General features: G+C 36.4%; 1 protein-coding gene across 1 annotated transcript in view; it reads right to left on the bottom strand.

Annotated features, from left to right (window-relative positions):
• Positions 1–16,156, bottom strand: part of LOC106688541 (putative phosphatidate phosphatase) — a 51,859-nt gene extending 35,703 nt beyond the window's left edge. The window contains exons 1-2 of the mRNA XM_014433048.2: positions 15,962–16,156; positions 14,108–14,259 (exon numbers count right to left, since the gene is read on the bottom strand). Coding sequence (XP_014288534.1) covers positions 14,108–14,259; positions 15,962–16,025 — 216 coding nt within the window. The 5' untranslated portion in view covers positions 16,026–16,156. The remainder of the gene's footprint in view (positions 1–14,107; positions 14,260–15,961) is intronic.
• Positions 16,157–19,319: the final 3,163 nt, after the last annotated feature.

Here is a 19,319-nt window from a genome sequence, read left to right as displayed (position 1 = left end):
CACCTTAGATTTTAAGTTTATCTATTTATATTTTTCTTCTTATCGTTTAGATTCGTATTTAAAACATTTTCTTAGAATCAATTATAATGGCTGGGGATGATCAATCAGTTTCAGATATTGATAGGGTAAAATCTATCGAGCATAAAGCTCAGACATGTTAAGCGATGCTTTCTACAGCTGGGCTCATTGCCTCACGTCACAGCGGCAGAGGATGACTCGCTAATTGAATTCAAAGTCAATTACAAGGAGTGAAAGATGCAATGGGGCGAGTACGATAAAATTTGGGACGATTTGGATTCCCATTACACGTCCCAGAGGGATATACCACCTGATTGGGAGATGGGCTACAATGCTGTCCAGAGTGAACAGTGACAGATTGAACTGAGACACCACAAGCTCAAGTCCCAGCGTAGTTCTGCTAGTCACAATGCCAAACCACTAGAGATATGTAACCTATGTATGTTAACTAGAGATTATATATCTTCAAATTTATCCGGGTCTCGTCCTAGGCACATGACTCCAAAAAAATCATCAGAAAGATTAGGGCATCACCAGTTCCACAATACTTCTCTACATGCATAGTCCACTTCCTCCAGCAAGGAAACTTGTCCCAGTTGCAATGGGCCACAACTCTTGGGACGGTGCTTTAAATTTCTAGCTTTGAGCCCTAAGGAATGCTACGACTTTTTCAAGTCATCCGGTTTGTGTCAGAACTGCCTGAGATTGGGTCATCAAGCTTCACAATGTAGCTCGGAATACACTTGCAAGTTCTGTAGCAACAAACACCATAGTGTGCTGCATGTGGAAAGTCAGTCTGGTTCTCCAGTTGCTCGAAATTCCTCAGTCAGGCAATAGACCTCATAAACCTCCTTCTCAATCATTGATAGGCACTGCATGCGCCATATTGAACGGGCCCTAACATTCCGCAAGAGCATGACTGTTACTGGACTCCGGGAGCCAGTACGCGTTTATTACAACTGAGTTCGCAGCCCGAATGAGAAGCCCAATACACCCCTTTGATGGTCATATCACAGGCTTGGGAGGCATTCCCGTATGCAATGTCAAGTGCTTGATTACATGTAAGCTTCTACTCCCAACAATAATAACAACTTAAAGGTTCAAACGGATCATTTTCAACACACCCAGTCACTCGGTTCCTTTTAAGGTGGTGAAAGAATTGTCTCTAGCTGTCCTCGGCCCCATCAAGCAGCTGGTTGGCATTGACCTATATCCCCGCCTAATCACTAGTGTTCCCACCACGACATCCAGGATGGTCATATCTATTTTTTCCAAACCGTCTCTGATCAGAAGGATGATGCAGCGATCTCGGACCAACTCAACTCCATCTGGAAACCAGAGAAACAGTGTTCTGCTGACCATAAGCACTCTCGCCCTAATAAACAGGTAGTTATTCCGGCAGACGCACATCAATAACCCAATGAAATTGCTCTAGATCTATCCCTGACGCCCAATACCCATTTGGCTTCTGCTCCTTGGGCATACCGGCAATGTTAACAACTCATTTGTCGATGAGCTTGGGCTTTTCATGGTGAGCTGCAGTTGTTCGTACACTTCAGGCTAGATGTTCAAGCATACTTTATCTTCCCTGGTGACATTACTCACAGAGGAGGACACAAAACTACGATACTAAACAGATATCATCAGACAATGTATATATCAAATATAATATAAAAGGATGTATTTTTTGTTTAATGCGTTTATTGTTTGGTTTAGGAATGTTAACATATTTATTAGTTAAACGTTTGCGAGCAAAAATACTAAAAAATATAAAAGGGAGAGAGAAATGACTAACTTGGTTGTTACTCAAAGAATAACTTTTATTGGAGTAGTTTGTCGGGGGGTGCGGTCAACAAAGAGCAACATAAATAAACAAAACCATATTTATTTATTTTATGCCGACGTTTCGACCTGAGTTTCAGGTCTTCATCAGGGCTATAGAACAAAAGAGATAACAACAACATTTAGAGTAACATACAATTGAAAAGGAATAGTATACAAACAAATTCAGAATTATACAAAATATTGAATTAAATCATAAATGATAAAAAATTGATAACAAACTTCTCCAATCATAAATATGGTTTTGTTTATTTATGTTGCTCTTTGCTGACCGCACCCCCTGACAAACTTCTCCAATCATAAATATGGTTTTGTTTATTTATGTTGCTCTTTGCTGACCGCACCCCCCGAAAAACTTCTCCAATCATTAATCTACGGTCAACTATCTATCTACACCTCAATAACTTTTATTGAGTCCAGCTCATCTAGAGATAAATTCGATATGAGTTGTACAGCTACTTACACGGCTATAATTCCCCCCTCAGCCAGTTTACAAACATTTCTCGTAAACTCAAAATATTATATAAATATATACAAAAAAGATACAAAGAAAAAGCTACACATTAAATACAACACAAGAAAATAAGAATATATATATACATTTAACCTAAGAAAAGAAAAAATCGACACTATCTAAAAAAAATTAATAAACAAACAACACTCTCTCTTTAACAATAAAAAAGACAACTAATAATTTTCTTTAACAAAATTCTTCTGAAACAAATTTATTCTGTTATGAGGGTTGAGGGCATTCCAAGCCGTCAAGGTTTCGCTCCAACTGCTTCAAATGGACCCTCCTACATTTTCTTGGTTCCTTTAAACTCTCTATGGTGATCACGATATGTTCTCTGATTGTGATCACCCTGAATGGGCCCTCATATCTCTACTGCTCTTTTCCACAGTTCGTACCTACTTTCCGATATACCACAGTCCCAATTTTAATTTGGTCCATCAAATCGCGGACACCGAGGTTTTGCCTTGCCACCCATTTTGCTTCTCCCTTTTTATCCTGTCCTTAACTTTAGCCCACACCCTCCGTCGTGCCATACTGTTAACAGAAATAGTGTCCTCTCCTGCCACCATATCCCGATAGTCCCTGTAAACTTCATGTAATCCAAAAATAACCTCGAATGGAGCGGTTTGCGGGTGTTTCTACCTGTACCACCAGCGATGGGTGCCTGTCATATTTGGTGCTTAGGCATACTTCATAATTAACTATGGTCTCTTGGATAGTGTGCTTCATTCCCCACCAAAAATATCGCCGGCACAGCGCCTATAGATTACAAGGTCTATATTGTACAGGTTAAGGATCTTCATCCATCTGGTGATCCGTGGAGATGTCTCCTTCAGTTTACCAACCCACTGCAATGGTCTGTGGTCGGTGTGTACCCGAAAACATCTCCCAAAAATATATGGCCGGAAGTATTCCACCACTCAGACGATTCCCAGCAACTCCACTGCAGGGCACCATAACAGGCTTCCTCATCGCTGAGACGTCGACTAGGGTATGCTATGGGTCGCTCTCCCTCTTCATATTCCTGCAATAACACCACCCCGAGAGCATATTCACTTGCATCGGTCTTTTCTTCTTGAAATCAGGAAATGCCAGGACCAGTTCTCTCTGTAGCCTCTCTATGCACTTCCAGACGTTGTTTTCCATCTGAGGTGTTATCTTTATTGTATTCCCTTTCTTAGATTCGTAGATTGTTAAGGGGTTCAAGATATTCTATCATGTCCAGTATGATCCTTCGGTAATAGTTTAGCGCTCCTAGCAATCGTCGTACTCCTTTCACATCTTTAGGTACTGCCATCCTTTGAAGAGCCAAAACCTTCTGTATATCTGGTCAAACGCCGGAGGCAGTGTGGCCCAAAAAATTAATCCGCTCCTGCCCCAACACTGACTTCACTTTGGATAACTTCAGGCCTAATTCCCCCATGCTCTGGAACACACTCCTTAGATGGTCCTCATGGCCCCCTTCCGATTTGCTGAACACCATTAAGTCATCCATATATACATGGCAAACTGCTTCGTCCATTCCTCTCAGCAACTCATCCATCAGCCTCTCGAAAGTCACAGGTTTGTTCTTAAGACCAAATGGCATCCATGTAAATTCATAATGATCATGTTCAAAGGTGCAAGCGGTCTTATGCTGGTCCCTGGGATGCATCTTAATTTGATGGTACCCCGTCTTTAAGTCGAGCGTGCTGAAAATTTTTGCTCCGCCCAATCTATCCAAAATGTCCTCGAATCTCGGGATCAGGTACTTCTCCTCTACTGTGATCTCGTTCAGTCTGCGACAGTCGATGACGATGCGGTACTTTTCCGTACCGTCCTCTGGTGTACTCTTCTTTCATACCGCCCACAAAGGACTGCTATATGGCAAGGTGCTTTCTATAATTATCTTCTGCCTTCTCAGGTTCTCTATCTCTTCTCTAATAGACTGTCAAAGTGCTTGGGAACACCAACTTTCCTTTACATTAGTCCCCCTATCTTGCTTCAGTGGAATCTCATGAACTATTTTCTCAGTAGCACCCAGCCTGTCTCCTTCCTTATCGTCAAATTCTTCAAAAATTTCACCTACCCTCTCTATCCCGACCCTCAGGAGTTTCCAGCAACTATATTTCTTTTCACCGATTTCTATATGCCATTGCCCCATTTTGTTATTTATACGCACCCCCACTTTATCCAATAGGTTGCAACCTATAATTACTTGATAGTCCCGAGGCATCTTTCCCATTACATGAACTGTTACTTGCTTCTCTTGAGCACCCCACTTAAGCAAGCCCATTACTGCCTGATGGATACCAAGTCCAAATGACATACTTATATCTTTGGTACAGGATGACACTATTTCAATCATACTTTGTTATTGTTTGTTTTTGATGTAGCTTAAGATCACCCATGTCCCAGTTGTGGCTAACAGTGGTTGCCTCGTCCTTGGTATTGAGTTTGTAGCCCACCTTGTTCCTTCGCAGAACCCGAATTAATGGGAACAGCGCCATACAAAACCACAATGGGCTAAGGCAATCTCCTTGGTATATACCCCTCATAATTTTTATTTGGTTATTACTATGAGTCATTCCTATTTTCAGCTTAGTCACCCAGCCTGCCATCAAATTTGAGAGCATTTTGCATACTTTAGTTTGGACCTTATAGATTTCTAATATTTTAAGCAGCCAACTGTGTGGTACAGAATTCAAAGCCTTCATATAATCGATCGCAGCCTTCTAGACACCTGTTCAGTAATGAAGGAATCCATTACTAAAAGCTCTTTGCAAACTCTAGCTCCTTTTTTGCATCCTTGTTGTTCTAAGGGTATTATATCATTATTATTATGATTATGATCTCTTTTTCTCGCTTTTGCGGGTTGAGTAACTGAGGTGGGGGACTACAAATCCAACCACCTTCATATTTTTGTTTATTTTTCCTTTTTTTTTGTTTTTTTATTTAAAAATTTTCATACCTGCTGTGTCTAAGAGAACTGACTGTTGAGCCTCTCTTATCACATCAATACGCACTCACAAACCATTTACGCATGCCACTATGGATTTTGGTACGAGACCATTGATGGATATAATTATTGGAGTAGTTGTAACACCCTCCAAATGATACAGTTCCTTCAACTTAATCGCCAATTCCTGATATCTCCTCAGTTTTTCTCCCACAGTGGACCTTTTATTATTATTGTTTGGTATCCCAACATCAATAACCTCTGCTTTCTATTTTCTTAGATCAATAAGGAGGATATCTGGTTTATTATGGCGTACTGTATGGTCTGTAATTATCGATTCATCCCAATAGAGCTGGAGAGGACCTTTGATACCAGTAATATGTTGGATTAATTCTAGTGTTACGGAGCATAAACACTTATCCGATGTTGTGTCTCTTAGACATGTTTTCTTTATGATCTGGTAACAATAATCTAATCTTAATGGCAACCACAAGCCTACCATCCAACGATTCTTTCTTTGTCTATGGAGATTCCTTTCAGTTGGCTATAGAATCCCCCATGCAGAGAATTGCTTTTCCATTCCGCCAGTCGTTCCTTTTCTGAAACAATGTTCGGTTCAACGGCTTTGCTCAGGTTCAGTGCAGTCAGACCATAATCCATTTTAACGATTGCCTGATAAAGACTAGTGGTTTTTGAATATAAATATTGTCTTAGGGATAATTCTTGCTTGCAGCACGCTTCTTCAATATTTATGAGTCCTCATCCTCCTTTCCTGGATAAATAATGTCTGGATTTGGAAGATATTGGATGGTGGACCCCCTCTTGCGTGAGTGTTGTTCTCACAAGATGATCTATTTCTTGTTATTATTTATCTATTATTATTATTATTTAGGAGTTTCCTTATTTTAGGTTTTCACCAGACGTAGCACCTACCCGGACCTAGGTCAAGGGTAAGGCTAGAAATAATTAATCTTTAATATTAATGAATTTTCTGAATATAGTCCCGAGCAACACAGCTTTCTGCATTAGGTCCAGAATATTTGATGACAGATACTAGTCCTTAATGCTCTCCAGTGTCGTCTCCAGGATCAGCCCATTGGTTGAGATAATCAACAGTAGCACCCCGAATTTCTCAAGCTTATACAATTGTTTTAATTCCTCTCCCAGATCCTGATATATCTGAATTTTTTTGGCTATCATCTTGTGAAGGCTGTCATCTGATGGTACGCTTATTTCTATGATACTTGCATATTTTCATCTTGTAGAGATTAGCAAAATATCAGGCTTATGAGGAATTGATAACTTGTCAGAGTATATATCACTATAAATACAACAAACACGAAAGCTCAGAACCAGATATTAATAAAAAATGGATGTGTGCTGAGTGTGAATCAGGGTCTAGCATGTTACAAGGAAATGAGCCCGGCATAGTGATTAATCTCTTATAGGGGCTTATCGAGGAGGTTAGAGAAATGAAGGCTAAGCTCCAGGGTATCGATAAGCTCAAAGATATAAAGGACACTCTTCAGAAGCAACCGGAGCTTTCCTACGAAAATTTGGTAAGGCTAGAGAAGATTGAAGCCCTCCTGAACCAGCACAAGAATAAAATCGAAAAATTGTCCTTAGAAAACTTCTTTCTCTTCTTCCTTAGTGCCTTTCAGCGTGGAGGTGTCTCAGTCCATGCAAACCAAGTCTCTCGATCCCGAGCCAGAACCCTCATGGCATCTCAGTTTTTCCCTCTTCTCTCTCCCACTCTGGAGATGCAGTCCTTCCATTGTATTCTCACTCTTGGGCGTTTTGGTGAATTTAGGTTGGTCTTATTTTAATAATTAATTAATGGTAAAAATATTTTCTTGGGACCCTGTCTTCACTCATCCGACAGAGATTTCCAAACCATCTGAGTTGTCTCTTTTCAATGGTATCCCCAGTTCTAACATCCTGTATTGTCCTCTCATTTTGTATGCAATCCCCCCTAGTTCGTACCGCCACTCACCGTAGGTGTCTCATTTCTATTGCAGTAACTCTGCTTAGGTGCTTATCTAGTGGTACCCAGCTTTGAGTTCCGTAAAGGAGGGTAGGTAGGTATACATCCTTGAAGATATGTATTTTAACATTCTTCTTTACCTCCCTCTTCCCTATAACTGTGTTGCAGAGCTGATAGTATATTGAATTTGTCTTCTTTATCCTACTAGATATTTCTTGGTCTACCATTCCATTCCTGCTCATCACTGTTCCTAGATGAGTGTGTTAGTCCACCATTTCTATTGGTTCACCTTTGCAAATTTTTTCAATGATCTCCTGTTCCCGGCCTATATGCATTATTTTCCTTTTCCTGATATTGATGGTCATTCCCTTTCTTTCCAACTCAGCTTCTCATTCAGTTACAGCATGTTGTAGGTTCTTTGTAGTATCTGCTATAAGGACATCATCCACAAATACCATTACCTGGACCAGAATTGTCCTCATATTCCATTTGCGAATAGTAGTGGGCCATCCTTCGTTTGCATATTTTCAGGATTTCATCCATATAAATAATGAACAGGAGGGGGCTCAAACTGTCTCCTTGCTGTACTCCTTTCTCACCTTGCAAAGGTATCGGTTGTACTCCCATTCCTTAGGGATAGCTTTTTCAGTAAGTAACTTCTGAAAAAGGCACTGCAATGCTTTCAAAAATTCTGTTCCACCATATTTGATTAATTCAAATATGAGTCCTTAGAAAAAAAACTGTCTTAAAGCTAAAATATGTGACCTTGAGGTTAGAATTAATCAGGTGAAACAAAATCACCTAAAAAATACTGTAGAGATTATGGGAATTGCGGAGAAGCAGGGAGAGACCGTAGTGGGAACGGTTCTCAGTAATGGTGCAGACCTGAGTGTGAAGCTGTGTCGGGACAATCTGGACCACTTAATATGGCTCAGGTATAAATAGGAAGGAGCGGCAGGCCAGGCAGAAGCAGAAAGTGGCAAAAATCAAGTACATCTGGTTCAGCAGAGTTAGGGTCAGGTGCAGGCAGTCCGATGGCTGCACCTGACCACTGGGTAGTGGTCATCATAGGCAAGACCACCAACTTGGACGTCTTCAGTTGAATTCGGTACTCAAGTCACCACATTATTGTTATCACTTTATTTTTCTGTTCAGAAGATATTGTATGTATATTTATTCTCATTTTTTATCTGCATTGTTATTATTGAGCATATAGAATATTTTTTCATTTATTTATTTTTATTTCTTTACTTTCATTTCTTCTTTTCTTTACTTTTTTATAGCTTAATCTTCATTGACAATCTATCTAATCGCAACACTATTTAAAATAATGTTATTCTCTATCCCTCAACCTTTATCCTTTTTCTTGTTTTTCCATTTCCCACCCCATAGTCATGACTAATGTCCTCAGCTTCTATCACGTAAATGCAAAATCCCTTATTGCCCACTTCGATGAATTCAAACAGCAGATACTCCTATGAAAACCCGAACCTTATGCAGTCCAACTGCACCTTGGCTTACTACGTAAACAAAGAAAATGATAAAAAAAAAAAAAAGAGAAGCAGCTAGATGCAAATTTTGTTGGACCCCCCAAGTGGGACATTATACACTCCTATAATTCCATCGACCCTATGGTATCCACCCTCACTTCACATCTTCAATCTATATTAGACATCCATGCTCCTCTTAAAACCCGAACCTTACGCCGTCCAACTGCACCTTGGCTTACTTCGGAAATAAATGCAATGATAAAAAAAAGAGAAGCAGCTAGACGCAAATTTTGTTGGACCCACCTATTTACAGATTATGTTCATTTTAAACTACTCTGTAATGCAACCCAAAATCAGAGTGACTTTGACTTCCATCAAAACAGTGTTTGTATCTTTAAACATTGTTAAGCCTCTTGTATCTGTAAGCCTGAAGAAGCTCTGCAAAATGGGGCGAAACGTTGGCTTGAATAAAAACAGTACAAAATATTACCATTTGGGTTTGATTTGACCGCACCCGGACCAAATTACATTTATAAATCCCTTCACATTCATCACGCCCTCCAATCCCCCGGATCCCAAATCCAAGTGGAAATTACTCCAAAATTTATCCCAACCAGAATCCAATAACCACAGCTCTCTTCCAGTACAAGACGATCTCAATAACCATTTCACATGCCATGCTACTGATCCATTAATCTTTTCTGGTATTCTAAATAACACCTTTAATCCTGAAAAATTCTTTTTTTTACCACATATCTTACAAAGAACAACTAGCCATAATAAAGTCTGTCACCAAGTCCTTATTCCCATACTTTATCATATCTATATTTTTTCCTTATAAAATGCCCCATTTCCTTCTCTTTGGAAAACCGCTTTAGTGAGACCATTAAATAAAATCCCAAATCCTTCTTCACATAATGATTTCTGCCCTATTTCTCTCCTCATTAACCTTTCAAAATCCCTAGAACGCCTTGCTCAAAATCCAACTTTCAAACTTCCTAGAAGAACTTTCCCTCATCAATCCTCTCTAATAACCCATGACCTCCAAACTGCCACTGAACACCAAAACCTAACAATCCTCATCCTCCCAGATTTCTCCAAAGCATTTGACACGGTTGACCACAACATCCTTCTACCTTACCAAACTACAAAATCTTCCTCTATCCAACAGTGCTTTGCGCTGGTTTTAATCTTTCATCTCGTAAACAGAAGTACATAAAAAGATTAAAAATAAGTAATAAAGTATAGAAATAAGTGAAAAATTGTGATAGAATGTTAACAATATAGGTGACGACAATGATAAGTGAAATAAGTTAATAGAAACATGTGAAGTGAAAGTTTACAAAAAAACAAAAAACAAAACAAAGTAAATGTGAAAGTTAATAAAATATAGATGAATAAATATAAGTGAATGCAGCGATAGATAATATATGTTATAGAGAGATAACAATCAGGTGAAAAACAAAAGTATAACAGAAAAATTTGGTGATGATAATAAAATGAGCATAAAATTATTTAGTCTTAATTAAGTTTAATATATGGCTGTAGGTATGTGAGATGCAGTTTTTATCGATTTTGTGGTTAACTGGAAGGGGTTCAAGATGTATATAAATGGATTCTGAGATGAGTCTCTTTTGGTAATTTGGAACAGTGGCTAAAATAGTGGTATGGTCAAAATCAAAAGCATGATTAAGTGTAAGGTCATGCTCTAAAAGTTTGGAAGCGCCTGAGTTGTGGGAAGTTATAGATAATTTATGCTGAGAGATACGTGATCTGAGGTGGTTCTTAGTTTCGCCTATATATCAAGAATTACAGTTGGGGGAGGAACAAGGAATCCGGTAAACAACATTGGAGCGGTATTAGAGAGGAATAGGATCCTTAGTATTAGTAAAAAAGTAAGATAGTTTATTTTGAGACTTGAGTCCAAGACGTAGTGAAGGAATGGTTGATTTTAAGAATTTTTGTATGTTGTCAGTGAGAGAGGGAACATATGGAAGGGATCTATAAATTGAGAGAGTGGATGGTGGATGTAGAGAATTTGGAGAAGGAGAAGTAGGCACAGAACGTTTGATGTAAGAGTTTAATAGTTTAACTTTTAAACTCTTACATCTTCCTTGTTCCTCCCCCCGCCTCAGATCACTTATCTCTCAACATAAATTATCTATAACTTCCCACAACTCAGCCGCTTCCAAACTTTCAGAACATGCCCTTACACTTAATCATGCCTTTGATTTTGACCATACCACTATTTTAGCCACTGTTCCTAATTACCAAAAGAGACTCATCTCAGAATCCATTTATATACATCTTGAACCCCTCCCAGTTAACCAAAAAATCGATAAAAAACTGTATCTCACATACCTACAGCCATATATTAAACTTAATTAAGACTAAATAATTTTACGCTCATTTTATTATCATCACCAAATTTTTCTATTATACTTTTGTTTTTCACCTGTTTGTTATCTCTCTATCACTTATATTATCTATCGCTGCATTCAATTATATTTATTCATCTATGTTTTATTAACTTTCACATTTACTTAGTTTTTTTGTAAACATTTTACTTCACATGTTTCTATTAACTTATTTCACTTATCATTATCATCACCTATATTGTTAACATCCTATCACAATTTTTCACTTATTTCTATACTTAATTACTTATTTTTAATCTTTTTACATCTCACCTTGTACTTATATTTTATTTTGTAAACTTTCACTTCCGATTTTTAAATTACCTTATTTCACTTTATATTATTCATGTTACTCCTGTTATCTTTACTATTACTATTATCAGTGTAGATAAATGATTATTTTCACAATGCGGCATGCTTTTAACATGCTTGAAAGCCCTCGTCCCCCTTATTTTCTTAGAAGATATTCGTCCATTTCAGAACGCTAAACAAATAGGCTAATACCGGTATCGCTCATGTATTCAATGCTTTTATTATATTTTTCCCTAACAGATAAGTTCCGAGAATAATTTTTACCCATTTTTTGTATTTATCCTTGAATTGCTTTTAAACATCTTTCTTAAAATCTAGAAGCTGCTGTATCCCTAAATATTTATAAGATTCACTTTCACCAAGGCTCCTGATTACATCATTATTAAAGAGCTCCATATTATTTGAATCTATTACTTTCTTTTTTTTATATGGAGTACAGCACATTTATCGAGGCCCATCTTCATATGAATGCCCTCACTGATAACCCTTACTGTTTCGAGGAGGTTTTGCAGATCATCCTCATTCCTGGCAAACAATTTGATGTCATCCATATAAAAGTCTATCTTATAAATATTTAGACATTCCAGAAGCCAATTGTGGGGAACAGAATCAAACGTCTTCTGGTAGTCAATCCATGCTAAAGATATATTCCAGTTTTTAGCTTTTACTGTCAATGACCAGCAATTCTTTTCATCCCTTGGCATTTTTGTTCGCTCCTAATTGTTCAACGGTAATTAACTTATGCTCATTTATATGAGATTTTAACTTTATATTAATAAATGATGTTAACAATTTATAAGTTCTGTTGAGGCATGTGATTGACCTGAAATCTCTTGGTGCATACTGTTGCTTCTCACCTTTTAGCATCAAATAAGTATGACCTGAACAAAAATACTCGGGTATTTCGATTTTGTTTTGTAAGAGTTTTTGAAAAAAATCTTGCCAGTGGCTGGTGAACACTACTAAAGTTTTTCATTCAATAAATATAAAACTTGCCTGGGCCAGTCACTTTCCAATTCTGCATTTTTTTGCATTGAGCTACGACTACGTCATTTTCTTGTATTGCGACAGCTTCAATCATTGGAAGATCAGTCATATCATTCTTAATCTCTCTTAGCCAGTATATCAGTTTTATATGACTTAGAGGTACCACATATAGTTTCCCAACAATTATTATTATTGTAGTCCAAAAACTTCTCATTTAAACAGCTATTGTTGGAAATAGCATCTATCTTACCCTAGGTCTGGAATCAGACTTAATAATTTAATATTTGTAAATTTCCCATATAATTTTTTTTTCATATTTGCCACTGGTAGAAATTGTTATCCATTTGTGCCATTTGGAAATTTTGTAAAATAAGGACACCCAGAGCAATAGTAGGGTACTGGAACATGACCCCAGTGTTGGCACAGGCAATGATATATGCAGACGATGTGGTTCTGGTTGCAGACAATGCTCAATCCTCTCCAGGTTGCTGTGGCTGAGTGGGAAGAAGAACTACAACTCAGAGGTATGCAAATCAATGCCACCAAAAGCAAGGTTATGTGTGCTGGAATAAGGAATAAAGATCTCAGAATCACTTGCAATGGAGAGACCCTTGAGCAAACTGATACCTACTGCTACCTGGAAACAATTATCTGCAAGGATGGAAGAATAAACTAGGAGGTCATGAATCAAATCCAAAAGGCCAATGGAATATTCTACCAGATATTCATGACACTCATTGGAAAGTTGAGCAGGAAGGCGAAGATTCTGCTATTCAAATCAGTTTTTCTCCCAGTATTATTATACAGATCAGAAAGCTGGACAGCCCTGGACCGTCATGCCAGCAAGGTTGTTTCTGCGGGAATGAGATTACTACGGAAAATATTAGGGAAAACCAGGCGAGAACGAATAAGGAATGAAAGGGTAAGCGAAGAACAAGGAGTAAGATCCATCCAAGAGGTGATTGAGGAAAGACAGCTAAAATGGTTCGGGCAGCAGATGGGAGATGATCATAAAGCCAGATGGCTTCTAGAAGCAAGACCGGGAGGAAGGCAACCTTAAGGCAGGCCAAGGCTCATGTACACTGACCTGATTGAGAGATTTAGCACAGCGAGAGGAAGCTCCATACTGGAGATGAGAAGGCTCGCAAAGGACAAGGATCATTGGACTAGATGGTCAGAGGCAGCTACTCCACGCTTAGCAGCACACAGGAGATAGTGAGAGAAGAAGAAGAAATTGTTATCAATATTTTTGGATTTTTTATTTCTAGTTCAATTTTTTAGACTTTGTGAGAATATAAAAAAACAGTTAACGCACATCAAAAATATTTATATAAATTTTCGATGCCTGAATATTTAGTCTTATGAGTCATTAATTTCTTATTTGAAAAATAGTTTCAACATACAGTAATGAATTTAGATAAATAAATATGCCAAGAAACGATTAATATTAATAATTTTGTTTAACAATATTTACATTAGGAAGTCAGTTATCAGTGGTCTGTTTGACTTAAAATTATGAAAGCTTTCCTATGACATTAGAAGTTTGGGAACCATAGAATGAGATAATAATCTAATAAAATAGATCAAAATTAAATTGAAACTTACTACTGCAGTTGGAAGTCCAATTCCAACAATATAAAGAACATAATCAGGTACTGTAGAAGGATGGAATGGATATCTAATAGATAAATCATCACAGTAGAATCCTCGCTTGTATGGTTGTCCAAACAATCGAAATATTAAAATAGGAAAACCAACTAAAATTAATAATAAAGAGTTAAAATATCATAATGTACATACAAATAAAAAATGGACAAAATTATGTTCTTTTCTAGAAACACAAGCAAGAATCAAATTTTAAGTTATTCATAGCTTATATTATTATTACTAATAAGATAATCACTTAAATTGACTAATCAAAAGATAAGTTGAGTTATTAACATATTGAAGATGGATTCTAATAAATTCTTTGTTAATTAAATGGGCATTGAAATTAAATGTTAACATGAATGTGGATCTGCAAAGTATCATTTATAAACAACGGTTTGATGGGTGTCTTTTTAAAAAATATATGCTTATTTGACAAAATGATACTCCCAAGATATAACATTACAAACAGCCAGTTAGTTCTTTTCAACTAACAAAAAATAATATTAACCCTCTACTGGTAAGTTAAGGTTTTGGTACTTAGTAATCTCAGGTTGGATCTGACATGATGCTATTTTCGGTTTAGTTGGAGAGTTAACTGGTTAAAATCTAGAAAATGTCAATAAATGACAACAAGATAAATTTTTAAATTATTTATTTATTGTTTATGAAAATTTTGTACTTCAATCTCAAACAGTTGTAAGTTATTCAAATTGGTTTTGCACTGCAGAAATAATACTTAAAAAAAAAATATGTGCTATACAGTAAGATATAAAATTAAATACATATATAATGTAAAATTGATAATATAAAATATCAGTTTTTAAGTACGATACAAATGAACACCGAATATTTTAAAAGAAACAAATATATTACAAATTAATCAAAACCAACATTATCACTTTTCATTTGTGAAAATGTAGGGCACATATGACTTTTGGGCTCCCTACAGTAGAAAAAGTTTAATGGAGTCCTCCCTCTACCCACCTCCTAATTGAAAACCAAAAAATATATGGTTCCCTTTAAATATTCATTTCTTCATAAAAATGTACTCCCTCCCAAAAAACAAAACAAAAAACTGAGGGTGCAACTTGTAGCAAGAATAGAAACGAGATACCATGGGTCAGATCTAACCCTTACCTTACTATTAGAGGATTAAGTTTCCAAATATACTAGACACAGCACACCAAATATCAATCCTCAGACTAGCTTTCCTACACTATCTGATTTTAAAACTCCACATGACTGAAATATAGTCTTGTCATATGATCATTAAAACATACTTTCATAATTGATAATGATCTACTTTCCAGTAAAAAGTGTACTGCTCTCGATAAATTCTTAATTAAAAAAAAAATTAATAATACATACTTTTTTTAAAAATAAACATCATATTACTTGCACATGTGATATTAATATAATTTATCATGTTTTAATTTAATAAATGTATCCATCAAATCAAATATAATATGATGAAAAGTGGTATTAAAGTTAATAATTATCCTCAATACTTAAAAATGTACTTTAAACAAACATTGCTTGATGAACAAGGTATTAACTGTAAATGTCACCCCTAAAAAAATCATCATAAAAAGAAACAAGAAAATAATTACAAACCATTATTAAATAAAACTTAATTGTGCATAAGTTATTATTAAAATTAAGGTAATATCTTAACCATAATATGCTAGCTATCAATTACAGACTATGATTAAGAAGACATAGCAATATATTTTAAGTTCTAAGATATATTTTTAAGCAGTAATTACTCCATTAATGAGCGTTTGTTTAAAAAAATCAATTAGCACTTACCGGCAAAAACACATAAAAAGTCTGTAATCACTTTTTTATAAATTTCTTTGGAATCAAGATCCATAACTTAAATAAATCTAGTAATCCGAAAACAGGATAGATTCTATGGATTATCAGGAAATACTTGAATTAACATTAAATTGCTTAAGAGCCTCTCAAAATCAGTCAAATTAAACACAGCTGTGTTCTGAAGTAACAGTAAACAAATCGATTCAAACCTCTAAGTCTGGTTTTCATTAAAAAGTCACCAAAAACATCTTTTCGTAAAAGATAAATTAAAGTAAAATATGCAAATCAATCGATTTTTTCAACTCACCTTTTAAAAACCTTTTTCAAACTTAACATTTTTATTTCTTTTTATTTAATGTACACACACTGTTGAAGCAACATTAAAAATATTCGTAATTCCTTTTATTTGTTTTATGTAACTTTAATAATCAATATATAAATGGATTTATTATAATTATATAGGACAGTTTTGTGCAATATTAAAATATGCAAGTTTTTGTGTGCCTGCGCGATCTGTTTTATGTAAACGGCCGGCAGTCGCTGATTATGAAGATTGCAATGATACTAAGCCTGGATTGTTTATCCAACAGATCACCAGCAAGGCTTTTATCAGTACATAGTATTCATCTGGCCAAGCCACATACAATCTATACGAAACCACACTTTCATCTTATATTTTTACGTAAATAACTCAGTCTGCACACCACTACATATCTCTACTTTCTCAGCTGGACGGAGGTCATATATATACATTTCTATAACATATTGCCCAAGGCACATCTTTCAGTTTTTTCCTATAAAGACCGTATAAATGTTGTGTTTTTTTGTTGTTATTCTTTTTTTTAATACAAAGAAGTATGCTTGTCCCAAGTGGTACATACGTTATATACATCAGTCCTCGAGAAGAGACTCAGAGATGTAGTAGAAAAGAACCTTGAAGAAGAGCAAGCCGCTTTCAGGCCTTTTAGACAGATATATTATATTTTCATTGAGGACCATGATAGAAAAGGCTTGGGATAGGGATAAAAATGTATAATTAGCTTTTTTTAGATCTGCAAGCCGCTTTTGATTCAGTCCCAAGAATCGAAATATGGAATGCATTGAAGACAAAAAACGTCCCTTTAGAACTTATAGTAGCCATAAAATCTTCGTATGAGGGCTCATAGGGTAAAGTCAGGATAAATGGAAAGGAGTCTGGGAGCTTTGATATGAAGAGAGGTGTCAAACAGGGAGATAGTCTAAGCTCTCTCCTTTTTATTGTTCTGATGGACGAGGTATTGAAAATATGTAAAAGAAGGACGACACGAACGGTAGTAGAGAAATGGAACTTGAGAACAGTATTTGCTCGGACACTTCCCTAAGCCGATGATATTGTACTCATAGTGGACTCCGTGCAGAATCTTCAGCAAGCTGTAGTGGAATGGGAAACGGAACTGGAGAGGAAAGGCATGACGATAAATACAAGTGAAAGCAAAGTCATGCAAATTTGACGATAACCTGAAGAAGTGCAAATTACTTGTAGAGGACAAATCATAGAGGCAGCAGAAGACACATACCTAGGTACAGTTATTAGCAGAGATGGTAATACAGGCAATACAGTTGTTGGGAAGCGTGAAGTTGAGAGAAAATTAAAACTTCAAATTTTTAATGCAATTTACCTTCTCACCCTCACCGCCTCAGAAATGAAATATCTCAGAAAAGTAGCTGGCCGAACACGAAGGGAACACATCAGGAATGCAAGAATAAGAGAGAAGCTAGGGGTGAAACCAGTAACTGGAATTCTAGAGAAGAGGCTTGGTTTGGACATATATGCCGAATGGATGAAGACCGTGGACCGCGAAAAGTTTTCGAAGCTAAGCCAACTGGCAAAAGACCAAGTGGAAGGCCAAGGATTGTGAAAAATGTGGCTAGACTGGAAGAGACGAGAGCAAAGATGTTGGATTCCATGAGGGCATTGGCAAGGGACCGGGATAGATGGAACACTTGGATCGAGGCACCTCTACGCTGAGAGGCACTGAGGAGGAAGAAAAAGAAGAAGAAAAATACAAAGAAGTAATTTGTTTCATAAATTTTTATCTCGTTTATTTTTATTTTATTTTATAATTTACAGTAATTTCTTTTTAATATATATGTTTGAAGCATAATCTAGAATTTTCTGAGCATCTTAATGAAACTTCACGTCTGCTAGGATACCTCTTTATCTGTAGATTATCTTCCGTTTCAAATCTCAAATTGTTTCGGTCTCCTGCATCAGCTTGTTCTTCCAATTCTCTTCCATCTTCAGGTAAATTTTCATCAGAAGATGAAGTAGTTGATTCTTTGTCAACACCAACTATACAGATCTTTCAGTGTCTTTTTTGATTTATTTTTTTTGTTTTGTGGTACATTAGTTGCATAAGCTTTCGCATGTAAATCAACCTTCAAGTTCACTACATAAAATCCCTTTGGAGATCTTTCCCCAACAATCACAGTATCATTTTTTCAAATTTTCACTTTGTTTTTAGAGAAAGTTATGTATCCACCGTTCTGTATCACTTTATCCACAGACAACAAATTTCTACTGAGATCTGATATGTACATCACATCTTGTATGTACATGCACAGTTTTGAGCCAGATCTACCTCAGCATCAATAGGTTGTGCCTGCGACAATACACTTTCATTGTTGGTCATATTTCCCTTGGAACCTGAATCTAATATCCATTCAGTTGATGATTTACTGCAGCTTTCTGTAAGGAAAGAAGCTGCTGACGTTTTCACTTTGTTTTTACGAAAGAAGCAGTCCTTCTCTCGGTGTTTTTTTTTCTATATATACCACAGGGTTTTTTCTTGGTTAAGCAGTCTTTACTCACATGTCCTTCTTGGTAGCAAGAAAAACATTTCCTCTTGTCAGAAGAAGTCATCCAATTTGTTTTTACATGAGTTTTCAACCCAACTGGAATGTCTGTTTCCTCAGTAGCGTCTTTCTTCAGCCATCAGTCTTGTCGTTAAATTTGAAAGAGTTTTCACATCTGAGCCTGTGCTTTCCCAAGCACATATAAAATATTTATTCTGCTCTGGAAGTGTTATTGTTTTTTATTTTAATCTTAATACCAAATTTTCGATAGGCCTTATGTGGCTGGCCAAGTCTACTCCTGTTGTAAATTTAAAATTAAAGAATTCATGCAAAAGTTCAAACTTTTGCTGAGAAAGATCTCTCTCATATATGTCACATATTTTAGAATACATTTGACTTGCTTTAGTATAAGTCATAATATGAGTTAATGCTCTCTTATTCACTGTTGTTACTATTACGTTTTGCGCTTTAGCATCATTTAGTACATACACCTCATATTCTTTACTTTGGTGAT

The sequence above is a fragment of the Halyomorpha halys genome, unplaced genomic scaffold, assembly GCF_000696795.3.
Source record: "Halyomorpha halys isolate HHAL.00 unplaced genomic scaffold, Hhal_1.1 Scaffold1151.1, whole genome shotgun sequence".
Taxonomy (NCBI): Eukaryota; Metazoa; Arthropoda; class Insecta; order Hemiptera; family Pentatomidae; genus Halyomorpha; species Halyomorpha halys.
This window is presented reverse-complemented; position numbering and strand designations above follow the sequence as displayed.